The 13,088-nt window shown below is 35.7% G+C and overlaps 1 protein-coding gene across 7 annotated transcripts in view; it reads right to left on the minus strand.

Annotated features, from left to right (window-relative positions):
- CNOT6L (CCR4-NOT transcription complex subunit 6 like) overlaps positions 1–13,088 on the minus strand; it is a 117,207-nt gene that overhangs the window by 51,263 nt on the left and 52,856 nt on the right. For 6 of the 7 annotated variants that reach the window (XM_015096574.4, XM_012180231.4, XM_004009932.5 and 3 more), the window contains 2 exons: positions 11,813–11,999; positions 9,335–9,420 (listed from right to left, as the gene is read on the minus strand). In XM_015096574.4, coding sequence (XP_014952060.1) covers positions 9,335–9,420; positions 11,813–11,999 — 273 coding nt within the window. The remainder of the gene's footprint in view (positions 1–9,334; positions 9,421–11,812; positions 12,000–13,088) is intronic. The other variant, XM_042251539.2, reaches the window with a different exon arrangement.

Here is a 13,088-nt window from a genome sequence, read left to right on the forward strand (position 1 = left end):
AATAAAGTAAAGAAGAAAAGTCATGCACATCTCAACAGCTACAGAGAAAGAATTTGACTAAATTCAACCTGTACTAATGACAAAAATCCTCAGCAAAAGTGAAGTAATAGAAAAGTGAAAAGTGAAAGTCATGTCCGGCTCTTTGCCCCCCATGGACTCTACAGTCCGTGGAATTCTCCAGGCCAGAATACTGGAGTGAGTAGCCTATCCCCTCTCCAGAGGATCTTTCCAACCCAGGGATCAAACCCAGGCCTCTTGCATTGCAGGAGGATTCTTTACCAGTTGAGCCACAAGGAAAGCCCAAAGTTAGCAGAAGGGAAATTTATTTAACCTGAAAAAGCATCTACCAGAAAGTTGCAGCTATTAATAATATAATTCACAATGAAAGACTGAACACTTTTTCTCCATAAAATTGAGAATGGAGCAACGATGTGCAGTGTCACCATTTCTATTTAATATTGTCCTTGGCAGTGTGATAAAGCAAACACACACACACACACACACACACACATACACACACACAGAAAGAAATGTAAAGATCTGTACTCACAGATTAAAAGGTTGTAAAAGTTCCTAGAAGTAATAAGTTTACAAATGTTTCAAGGGACAAGATCAATATACATTTAAATAAACTGCATTTTAATTATATAAAACATCAGTGAATAATTGAACATTTAAAAGGCAACATCATTTACAATAACATCAAATAACCAGCAAATCCAGCAAAAATATATAAATCTAGCAAAATATTTCCAAGATCTACATGCTGAAAACTATGAAACATTGAAGGAATAAAGAAAATTTGCATAAATGAAGACGTACACAGTATTCACAGATTGGAAGACTCAATATTAAGTGTTAAGATTAAGATATTTATTCTTCGTCCAAACTGATCTACATATGCAATACAATTCCAATTAAAATTCCAGCAGGATATTTTACAAAAATTATAAGCTGATTCTAAAATTTACATGGAAATGCAAAGCATTTAGATGTGTCAATGCAATTTTGAAAAATAAATACAGAGTTGGAGAACTCATACTATATAATCTCAGAGCTTATCATAAACCTACAGTAATCAAACATTTTGGTATTGGCAAAGATCAGTGGACAGGATAATATATCTAACAGTAGACCCACATATCTTTGCGTCAAATAATATCTTTGTCAAAGTCGCAAGAAAACTCATGTAGAAAGTATAACCTTTTCAATAAACAGCTGGAATGACTGGGTGTACATACATAAACAAACAAACTTTGCACCATATACACAAAAATTAATGCAAAACAGACCACAGACCTATACATAAAACCTAACTATAAAATTTCTAAAAGAAAATCTTCATGTACTTGGATAAGGTAAATAATACATCTTAGGTATGACACCAAAGACAATCCATAGATGAAAACAAGTGATAAATAGGACTGCAACGAAATGGAAAATTGCTTTTTAAAAGTTTCTAATCGAGGAAATAAACATACAAGCCACAGACTGGAAAAAACATCTGTAAAACATACTTTAAAAAGGATTTGAATCTAGAACATTTAATGAACTCTCAAAATCTCAGTAATTAGAAAATATCAATTAGGCAAAAGTAGCCATAATTACTCATCAGAGAAAAGACAAATTTAAGCCACAATGAGATATTACTATACTCTACTAGGATGAAAAAAAATAGAACATACTGATAACACCAAAAAGTGCTGACAAGAAGGCATGGCCAAATAAAATAGTCTCATATATTTGGCAGGAATACAAAATGAAAAATCCACTATACTCCATTATCAGCCAGATAAACAGTCTGGCAGTTTCTTACGAGGTTTAACATACATTTACCATACCACCTGGCAGTTCCACTCCTATCTATTTACCCAACAAAAAGAGAAACTTACTTTACGCAGAAATCTATACAAATGTTTACAGTGCTTTTATCCGTAATCAACCATAACTTGAAACAACCCAAATGTCCTTCAACTTGTGAACAGATAACATTTAGTAGTATATCCACACAGTCAAAAACTACTTAGCAACAGAAATGCACTATCAAAATACACAACACTGAAGAACCTCAAATACATTAAGCTACATGAGCGAATTCTGACTCAAAAGTTTACATACTATGTTTCCATATATGACATTTCTGGAAAAGTACTTGCCGAGGGCTGATGATAGTAGGAGAAGGTGTTGACTTCAACTAACCCAAATGAATTCTGGACGATACAAGAACAATCTTATCTCTCAACTGTACTGGCGGTTATGCAACTGCATACATCTGTCAACATTTACCAAATGTGAATGTCTGTCAACAAAGAGGTCATTTTCACTCCAAATAGTTTAGTAAAAAGTTGATAAAAATTTAATTTTTTCAAAACTATATTCAAGATCCAATTTCAAGAGTGACCACTAAGAATTCAGAAATAAAATGTACAAATCCCAAACCAACAGAAGTACACAGGTTAAGAAATGAACAAGGGGGGAAAAAAGTCTGTTTTAGAAAGGCAAAAAGAGAAAAATCGCACAAAGAATGGAAGCAAATTGTAGGATGGCAACAACACAAGAATATCAACAACTGGAATACAGTTAAGGTAACTGGTTTGAACCCACACATTAAAAACAAAAAAAGTCAGACTAGATTAAGAACAAAACGCATGTAAGAATTAAAGATTTTAAAATTTAAATAAATAAATAAACCCCCCCCCCAAAAAAAAGACCAAGGACCAATTATATACTATTTGTAAGAGACATCTATCTAAGCATAAGTACATAGAAAGGCTGAAAGTAAACAAATGAAAAAAAGATACATTCAAACAATTTCCAAAAGAAAACTTGCATAGCTATTATATTAGATAACAAAGACTATAAGATGAAAACACTAACAAAAGGCTCAGACATACTATCAGGTTCAATTTACCTGAAGGTAGAGCAATTCTTTGGCCACCAACTCACTGGAAAAGAACAACCAACTCACTGGAAAAGACCCTGATGCTGGGAAAGACTGAAGGCAAAAGGAGAAGACGGAGACAGAGGATGAGATGGCTGGATAGGATCACTGATTCAATGGATATGAATTTGTGCCAACTCCGGAAAATAGTGAAGAACAGGGAAAGCTGGCATGCTACAGTCCATGGGGTCACAAAAAGTCAGACACGCCCTAACAACTGAACAACAAGAGAAATATACAGGCATAGATGGTATACCTAATAAAATAATCTCAAAGGCTATAAAACAAAAGCTGACAAAACTGCACGGGGAAAATGAACAAATCCAGAATTTAAATGGAAATGTTAGCATATACAATTTAATTATTCAAAGAGCAAACAGCCTAAAATTTATAAAGATACAGAAAATCTGAGGAACACCAACAAATTTGATATAATGGATAAGTATATATAGACATGAGCCTAACAATTAGAGAAACAATACTCTTTTCAGATGCAGTAAAACATTTATAAAAATTGATCACATACAAGGCCATAAAGCAAGAATCAAAAGATGTCAAAGAACTGATTCATACAGGCTACCTTAACTGCCTATAATGCAATTAAGTTTAAAGCTAACAATAAAAGAAAGCTAATCTAAAGTCACACATGCATGGAAATTTTAAATAACTGTTGAGTCAAAGAAGGTATAATAACCTATATTAATAATAAAGTTTCCCAAGAGGCATAAATGGTAAAGAACCTGCCTGCCAATGCAGGAGACATGAGAGACACGGGTTCAATCCCTGAGTTTGAAAGATCCCCTGGAGGAGGGCATTGCTACTTACTCCAGTATTCTTGCCTGGAGAATCCCATGGAAAGAGGAGCCTGGAAGGCTACAGTCCATAGGGTCACAAAGAGTTGGACACAACTGAAGAGAATTAGCAGGCACACATGCATAATAATACTTAGGCCAAAACAATGAGAATGTTTCATATCAAAAGCATAGGATGCCAAAAAACTGCCAAGTAAATTTATAGTCTTAACAAAAAAAAGTATGATCTTAAATACTTTTATTTATTTTCAAATAAGGAACTCTAAGTATGAATAAGCCATATATCCAACTTAAAAAGGAAAAAAATTTTAATACTGATAAATGGAACAATAGAATAAAGAAAAACAGAAACAAACCAGTTTTTAAAAAATAAAAAGCAACACTGATTCACTGAAAAGAACATAACTGACAAACCCCTGGGGAAATAAATTAGAAAAAAAGATAGAAGACACAAATAATCTTACTAATGAAGAAAGGGATAATATAAACAGAGCCTAAAAATATATCTAGAGAATATCATGAACACTTTTATGCAAACAAATCTGAAAACTTTAAAAAGCTAAAAAATTTCAATATTACAGATATGGTCCAGCAAAACTGACTCATGAACAATTAGAAGGACTTGACGGTTCTTATAACTACAAATACATTGAGATGATAGTTTCACCAGGCAATGATAGTTCATGGCCTTGTTCCACAAAAATTTCAAGAAATGGATTAATTACATACTATACAAACTCTTTGAGAAAATTAAATAAGAACTGTAAAATACAGGTCTACCTTATTCGTGAACAGACAAGAAAACTCTCTTTAAAAAATTGTTGGGAAAGGCAACCCATCAGTGTCCCTGTGTTCCGTTCCTCATTCTTCGAGAGTGTAACTGACTGTGAGGTTTATCTGTCTCATGATATGGAGCAGGTTCTGTAGCTAAATAGGCAATTATTAATAAATAGGTCAAGGCAGCCAGAGCACTACTTCCATGTAACTCTTTGTACCTCTGGGGAAGCAGGACTAGTTTTTTGTAGTTAGCTATAATATTTGTTGCTTGCTTGCAAGGTGCTGGACCTTTGGACTTGGATTACTCAACTGCAATGCAAAGTGTGTGCACACAACGTGTGTCTGGACCCATCTTGTAGCTTCAATGATAATGTTCTTTGTCTCTGACCCAAGAGTCTCATGTCTTTTACCACTATCCATGAAACAATAATTGGCTAACTTAATAGCTTGTTCAAACTACCATACAACTGAACTCATTTCACATGCTATCAAGGTCATGCTCAAATCCTTCAAGCTATGCTTCAACAGTACGTGAACCAAGAATTTCCAGATGTATAATCTTGATTTAGAAAAGGCAGAGGAACCAGAGTTCAAAGTGCCAACATTTCTAGAAAATACAAGGGAATTCTAAAAAACATCTGCTTCATTGACTACGCTAGAGTCTTTGTGTGAATCGCAAAAAACTGTGGAAAACTCGTAAAGACATGAGAATACCAGACCACCTTACCTGTCTCCTGAGAAACCTGTATACAGGACAAGAAGCAACAGTTAGTACCAGACATGGAACAACAGACTGGCTCAAGATTAGGGAAGGAGTGTGTCAAGGCTGTATATTGTCATCCTGCTTATTTAACTTATATGCAGAGTACTTCATGGGAAATGTGGGGCTAGGAGATTCACAAGCTGGAAGCAAGATTGCCAGGAGAAATATCGACAATCTCAGATATGCAGACAATACCATTCCAATGTCACAAAGTGAAGAGGAACTAAAGAGCCTATTGATGAAAGTCAAAGAGGAGAGCAACAAAGCTGGCTTAAAACTCAACATTCAGAAAACTAAGATCATGGCACCTGGTCTCATCACTTCTGGCAAGTAGTTGGGGAAAAAGTAAGAACAGTGACAAATTTTCTTGGGCTCCAAAATCACAGTGACTGCAGCCATGAAATTAAAAGATGCTCCCTGGAAGAAAAGTTATGACAAACAGCGTATTAAAAAGCCAGAGACATCATTCTGCCAACAAAGGTCCATATAGTCAAAGATATTATTTTCCCAACAGTCATGCATGTTTGTGAGAGCCTGATCATAAAGAAGGCTGAGCACCAAAGAATTGATGCTTTTGAACTGTGGTGCTAGAGAAGACTCCTGAGAGTCCCTTGGACAGCAAGGAGATCAAACCAGTCAAATCTTAAAGGAAATCAACCCTGAATACACACTGGAAGGACTCATGCTGAAACTCCAAAACTTTGGCCATCTGTTGTGAAGAGTCGACTCATTGGAAAAGACTCTGATGCTGGAAGAGATTGAGGGCAAGAGGTGAAGGGAGTGACAAGGGATGATATGGTTGGATGGCATCTCTGACTCAATCGATACGAGTATGAGCAAACTCTGGGAGATAATGAAGGACAGGGAAGCCAGGTGTGCTGCAGTTCATGGAGTCACAAAGAGTCACACACTACCTAGTGACTGAACAACAATGCTCTCTGATAGATTATCTTTCACTTATTGATTTACAGACGCTCATTAGATAATACAGAAGTAAGTACCTTGCCTCCTATATGAGTGACAACTAGATTTTTAAAATGCCACTTGTAAAAAGGTACTGAGAATGTTAGATAAACGGGTATGTAGTTATTCATTATATTATTTTCTTTAAAATGTTACTCTTTTTATATTATGATATATTTAGTGAATTTAAAAGTTCACATAGTAAAAGAATCTTCAACTGTCACACTCCTTTTTATTTCAAGGGTGATGAGCAATTCGTGGGAGAAAGGTAGAAATTTTCAGTTACTGAAGTCAGAAATTTTTTATTATTTGGGGACATAAATGTTTAATGCTTGAGGAACTCTTTGGCCCGTATGTCACAGAAAGTATTGCTTTACCTTAGGACACGAATTTCAAATTACTTAAAACTTACAACTTTTCTTTCATAAAACTAATACAGTTTGAATTTGTCTTTTAAGTGACTTAACAGAACATTTCCAGCTTACTGGACTGGCCATGTATATAGTTTTTAAATTGGCCTTCTTCATATCCTAACTCCTAAAATACCCAACCCACCACTCATATTCAAGTCTCAAAACAGAATTTCTAAAAATTAACTTGGTGAGCCAGGATGATCAAAATCATTATCAAAATGTCAGTATCTATGCTTCACAGGAAGACAGGAAATGGAAGAAAGGTACTCCTTTTTCTAGTTTGAAGACAAAATGGAATCTCAGAGGCAATCCATTTTCATTGTTTCTTTTAAATATATCACAACACTATTTTAAATACTTCATTCCACCCCCTCGCCCTTTTTTAGACACAAAATACTACTATGTGGTTATTAAAACTGATGATGAATTATTTCAAGTTTTACCTCCCTAAGAATATACAGCTACCATTCATTAGGGACACTTTAATCCTTCAATTCCTTCATAAAACCAACCCTGTTTTTTACCATCTTAAAGTTATGAAAGAAGGTTGGAAGGGCTCTGATTTTCTTTCATTTCCAAAAGGTCCTTACTCTTCCATACTGATTACCTGAACATAAAATAGCACTGCCAGAAAAACAAATCTTCACAGAAGAGGAAAGGGCTGCATATAGGCATTTACCATAGAACAAACTGAAGTTTACTGAAAAGGAATTTATTCGAGAGCACAGAGAAAACTAAGTTGCATCTAGTAAAGCAGAACTGGTGCTTGACTTGAAAGTCTAAACGGAGATTTTAACAAATAAATCATCAGCAGACAAATCTCTAAAACCAAAGGCCGACCAAAGATTATAGTTTGGAAGACTAACATTTTAACCAATAAAAAAGAAGCAAGGACTAAGGAGACAACAGATATTCAGGATGATTCATTCAGTTGATACACAGTATAAATCTTCTGAGAACACGTCTCTACATGAGATAACATGGAATAGAGTTGAGAAACAGAAGATATATAATATTTGCTTTTTTAGGAATGTTACACAGTATAAAGGGTAAGTTCAACTGGGTTCAAATTATTCATTTGTCATTAACACGCTCTGCATCAATATGAGAAAGAGGAAAACAGCTCTTCTGATTATTCTTGAAAGAAACAATGGTTATCCTTGGAGACAAAAAATATACAATTATTATAATCAGTATGAAATTATGAGTTCCATATTTTGTGAAATCTAAGATTATACAAAATGATAACCATTCATACTTATTAAGAGGAACAGAAGCCCCCACTCCAACTCTAGCTGGATAATTGTTTCAACTATAAGAATAAGATTTAACATACAGAGAATAAGGTGAAATTCACACCTTGGGTGAATCCTCAAGAAAATATTTTAGATAAGTATCCCCCTGTCTGTTTACTTCTTACATGATTAAAAAAAAAAAAAAGGCAGTAAAATCCTACAAAGAAACTAAAATCACAAGTTAGACCATTCATATAATGACCCAATTTACAAAGGGTTAATTGAATAAGGCAGAGAAGGCAATGGCACCCCACTCCAGTACTCTCGCCTGGAAAATCCTATAGATGGAGGAGCCTGGTAGGCTGCAGTCCATGGGGTTGCGAAAAGTCGGACACGACTGAGTGACTTCACTTTCACCTTTCATTTTCATGCACTGGAGAAGGATATGGCAACCCACTCCAGTGTTCTTGCCTGGAGAATCCCAGGGACGGGGGAGCTCGGTGGGCTGCCGTCTCTGGGGTCACACAGAGTTGGACACGACTGAAGTGACTTAGCAGCAATTGTATAAGGAAGCCTAATATGACTTTCTTCATTTCATTCAACAAATAACATCAGCAATCCTACCACTCTTCTTTGAGCTTGTTTCTTAATGCTCCATTGTATGACTTGAGCAAACACAAACAGAACATGTTCATGAGACTTAGCAGTCTTTAAAGAAAGAAAATAAACCATACAAAAGTATATATTTTATAAGGCTTTGATTAATGTTCATTCCTTATTAGCACAAAAAATGTTTAACCAATACAGTAAATCTGCATTTAGTCCTCTGCATTCAAAATAAGCCTTTCTTCCTATGCTATGCTAGGAGAAAAATACACAAAACAAGTATTTATGTGATTTGAGTATGACTTTCATCCCAAACTGAGATGATACCATCAGAGGATGGATTAATATGCTTATATATAAACAACTGCTCTTACTACGTGTGGCTCATTTTTACTGTTATGCTTTTCCCTTATATAATATGTTAAATGCTATCTACTCTATCAAAATCAGACATTCTGACTGAGGTTATAATTTATTATGTTACATCATTGTTTTTAAATTTTTTTAAATGGGAAAAAGAAACTATAGCGCTAAGTGTTAACTTAAAATATCTCCTCTAAGAAAATTCAAAGGTTTACAGAAAATTAAAAATAAAATTAAAAAATTTTCCTTCCATCCAAACTTGTAAAAATGATGGGATCTTGTTTAAATCCTGAAGCTCAATTTGATACAGAAGAACCACTTTTCTCTTAAGAGGAACATATAGTTATAGTCTCAAAATTATACTAAAACCTGACCTAATTGTAACCAAAATGGCCTTTAAAAGGTTAAGACAGCTTCAATACTGTGTCAATGCTACCATTTAGAAAAGAAAAATCACTCACCTTTCAAACCTAGAGTTTGTAGCTGGAAGAGCCGACCAAGTTCATAAGGCAAAACCCGTAACAGATTGTTATTTAAAAGCAATTCCCTGTTTTAAAGAAAAGAAAAGAAAAAAAAAAAAAAAACTATTTTAACGTATCAAACTTTATTAACACACCCACAGTTGCTGTTCTTAACCTGCCTTTTAAGATACCATGAGTGATATCTACAATCAAGGCATTATTTCTCTATATTCATCCCAAAATGTTGTAACTACCACATTTATTAAGTGTTTCTATGAATTTACTCATTCTCAAACACAAATTAAAGATATAGGAATTGTGTATCACTCTCAAATCCACTCCGTTTTCTTGCTCACCCAAAATTCCTCTCAGATACAAATCAAGAGAGACAGGTATTTTATGTATTCAAAGACAGCAGATATCCTCGAACCTAGCCTCCTCAATCACAGAAAAAAAAAATTTTTTTAATAAACTTCAGGATTCACTACACAGTAGCCAGTAACCCATTCAAATTTTACACCATTACAACTATAGTCACTTCAAGATACAACAATCACTGACAGAAATATAAACATTAAAAATAAATAGGATAGTATAAACAGGATGGCACACATGAAGATCTGAATTTATGACTGTGAAATTTGGGGCAGATTATAGAGAAAATAAATGGCCAGTGTTATTAATTAATGACTAAAAGGTATAAAATCAGACACCTAAGAAGTATAAAAAAATAACAAAAACATATAGTAAAGGGATGGTGAAACAAGATTTTTAAAATTTTAAATTTAAACATGATAGCAATTTTTTAACATTACTACTCAACAGTAAAAAGGCAGGAAAGCAATCCTTATTTTCATTGGTTCCCCCATGCCTCAATGAGTAAAGAATCCATCTGCAATGCAGGAGACATAGGAGATGTGGGTTCAATTCCTGGATCGGAAAGATCCCCTGGAGGAGGAAATAGCAACCCATTCCAATATTCTCGCCCAGAGAATTCTACGGACAGAGGAACCTGGCAGGTTACAGTCCATGGAGTCACAGAGTTGGACACGACTGAGTGACTAGGCACACCACATACAAGGTCTCAACATGCCTATAAAATTTTCTCCTATGAAGAAATTCTTAAAGCATCCTGTTTTGTTTGTGTTAGTCACTCATTCGTGTCCAATTCTTTGAGACCCCCATGGACTGTAGCCCATCAGACTCCTCAGCCATGGAATATTCCAGGAAAGAATACTAGACTGGGTTGCCATTCCCTTCTCCAGGGGATCTTTCTGACCCAAGGATCAAACCCAGGTCTCCCACATTGCAGGCAGATTTCATCTGACCCACCAGGGTTTCTTAAAGAATCCTGAAAGACTAGAAATAAATCCATTTATTATCAGGTTTTTAAGGTTTCCTTAAGGAGTTGTCCCATCACTTCATGGGAAATAGATGGGAAAACAGTGTCAGATTTTATCTTGGGGGGCTCCAAAATCACTGCAGATGGTGACTGCAGCCATAAAATTAAAAGACGTTTACTTCTTGGAAGAAAAGTTATGACCAACCTAGATAGCATATTGAAAAGTAGAAACATTACTTTGCCAACAAAGGTCCATCTAGTCAAGGCTACGGTTTTCCAGTGGTCATGTATGGATGTGAGAGTTGGACTATGAAGAAAGCTGAGCGCCAGAGAATTGATGCTTTTGAACTGTGGTGTTGGAGAAGACTCTTGAGGGTCCCTTGGACTGCAAGGAGATCCAACCAGTCCATTCTGAAGATCCCCTGAAGGGATTTCTTTGGAAGGAATGATGCTAAAGCTGAAACTCTAGTACTTTGGCCACTTCATGCGAAGAGTTGACTCATTGGAAAAGACTCTGATGCCGGGAGGGATTGGGGGCAGGAGGAGAAGTGGACGACAGAGGATGAGATGGCTGGATGGCATCACTGACTCGATGGACGTGAGTCTGAGTGAACTCCAGGAGTTGGTGATGGACAGGGAGGCCTGGTATGCTGCGATTCATGGGGTCAAAAACAGCCGGACATGACTGAACGACTGAACTAACTAACTAAGAAGTTGTAATGTGTAAGTATACCTTGCTCGTAAAGTATGTTCCTAAAAGCTTTACTAGTAAGCAAATCATATTTTCCCAATTATTTCTGATTAGTCTAGTCTGGCCCCAAATACTTCTGATGAGATTTTTCACCTGAGTGTTAAGCAAGAATAAAGTATTTTAGCCCTATCCCACCTCAAGTCTGTCAAAAGAAATTGGTAATACATGCCCATTTCCAGCCAGAAAACTCCAAATTTAAAGGAAGGAAGGAAAAGCAGCACTCTATGGAGGCCAACTCAAGTACTATGCTCAGGCAATTTATATCATTTAATCTTCACATACATATGGAAAGCCTACTTACTGTAAGATGAGTAGCCTCCCGTAAATATTTGCATTTGGTAAATTTACAGTTTTAAACAGTTGAGTCACATTTACATTTTCTCACCTGAGAGACACCATGTTTCCTAGTTCTGCTGGTAAACTTCTGAGTTTATTGGATGACAGATCCAGGTAAACCAGATTATGAAGCTTGGCAATATCAGGTGGAATGCGACTAAGGTAATTGTCATTTAGGTGCAGCGCTGTCAAGTGTGTCAATGACCAAAGTGATGTACTTAAGCTCCGCACTCTACCTAAAAGGCAAGATATGGATTCATTAAACTCTAGGGCCAAGACAAAAACTGAGCTACGAGCACCAAAAAGTGGGAGAAAAGCCCATAAATGCATACAGATACTCTGACTGTGACATTTTAATTTTGCATTAAATGCTTTTGACTTCTTCCAAACACAACTGGTCCTTCTTTAATTCCATGCAACTTCTGTCTGACAACCATTCTTTCTCACGAATCTACCATGTATTAAAATAAGCTGCAACATAACAAGGAGACCCTTGGATTAAGGGTGATCACATGTCTCAAGGAGAAACCATGGGGCTCACCTGAGCTTTTGCAGTAGAATGGTTGTGAAGTTTTTTTAAGTCATGGTACTAACTTCTCACATACTTCATGAAAATTAACAGTACAAGGCTAATCTACACCTAGGGTTTGAATTAGTCTACATACTTTAAATAGACAAGAGTAATTGCTATGATTTAGAACTAATCTTAGATTAGCCACCCGGAAAATCATTTTGCTCCCAAAGGAGATATCTTCCCCAGCTTTCTCATATTTCAATTATACATTAATAAATCTGGTTTAAGATTCTGCATTAAGTGCAACACACTCCAGGAAATGGTCACACATTAAGCTTTACCAATGACTCAGCATCCGACAGCTAGGGTAGAATACATACTGGAAAAAGAAGACTCGGTTCAGGGTCCTAATTTCTACAATTTGTTAGCCATATTAAGCATAAGCAAATCACAGAGTTTCAACTTCTGTAAAACGTGCTATTATCTTAACAATAAACTTATATGAAGAGACTTTTAAAATGTTTTACCGAAGTGAAATGGTAAAAGATTCTGATTAAAAGAGCAGTGGAAGGTACAGAGGACAAAAAAATCTTAATAGGGAAGTGTTGCTTTTCGTGTGGCTATCAAGCAGTAGACTCAAATTTAGATCTTCTGTCCAGGGTTCTTTCTATCACAGGTTCCTTGACCTTGTCTATAATCAGGCTTTAAGTATTAACTAGGATTTTGCATTTTAATAGGAAACAAAGTTTTCAAGTGATAGAGGTTCTAATAAATAAAACACTTAAGTTTTTACCTAGGGGTAACCAAGGGA

Source organism: Ovis aries, chromosome 6 (assembly GCF_016772045.2).
Source record: "Ovis aries strain OAR_USU_Benz2616 breed Rambouillet chromosome 6, ARS-UI_Ramb_v3.0, whole genome shotgun sequence".
In the NCBI taxonomy this organism is placed as follows: Eukaryota; Metazoa; Chordata; class Mammalia; order Artiodactyla; family Bovidae; genus Ovis; species Ovis aries.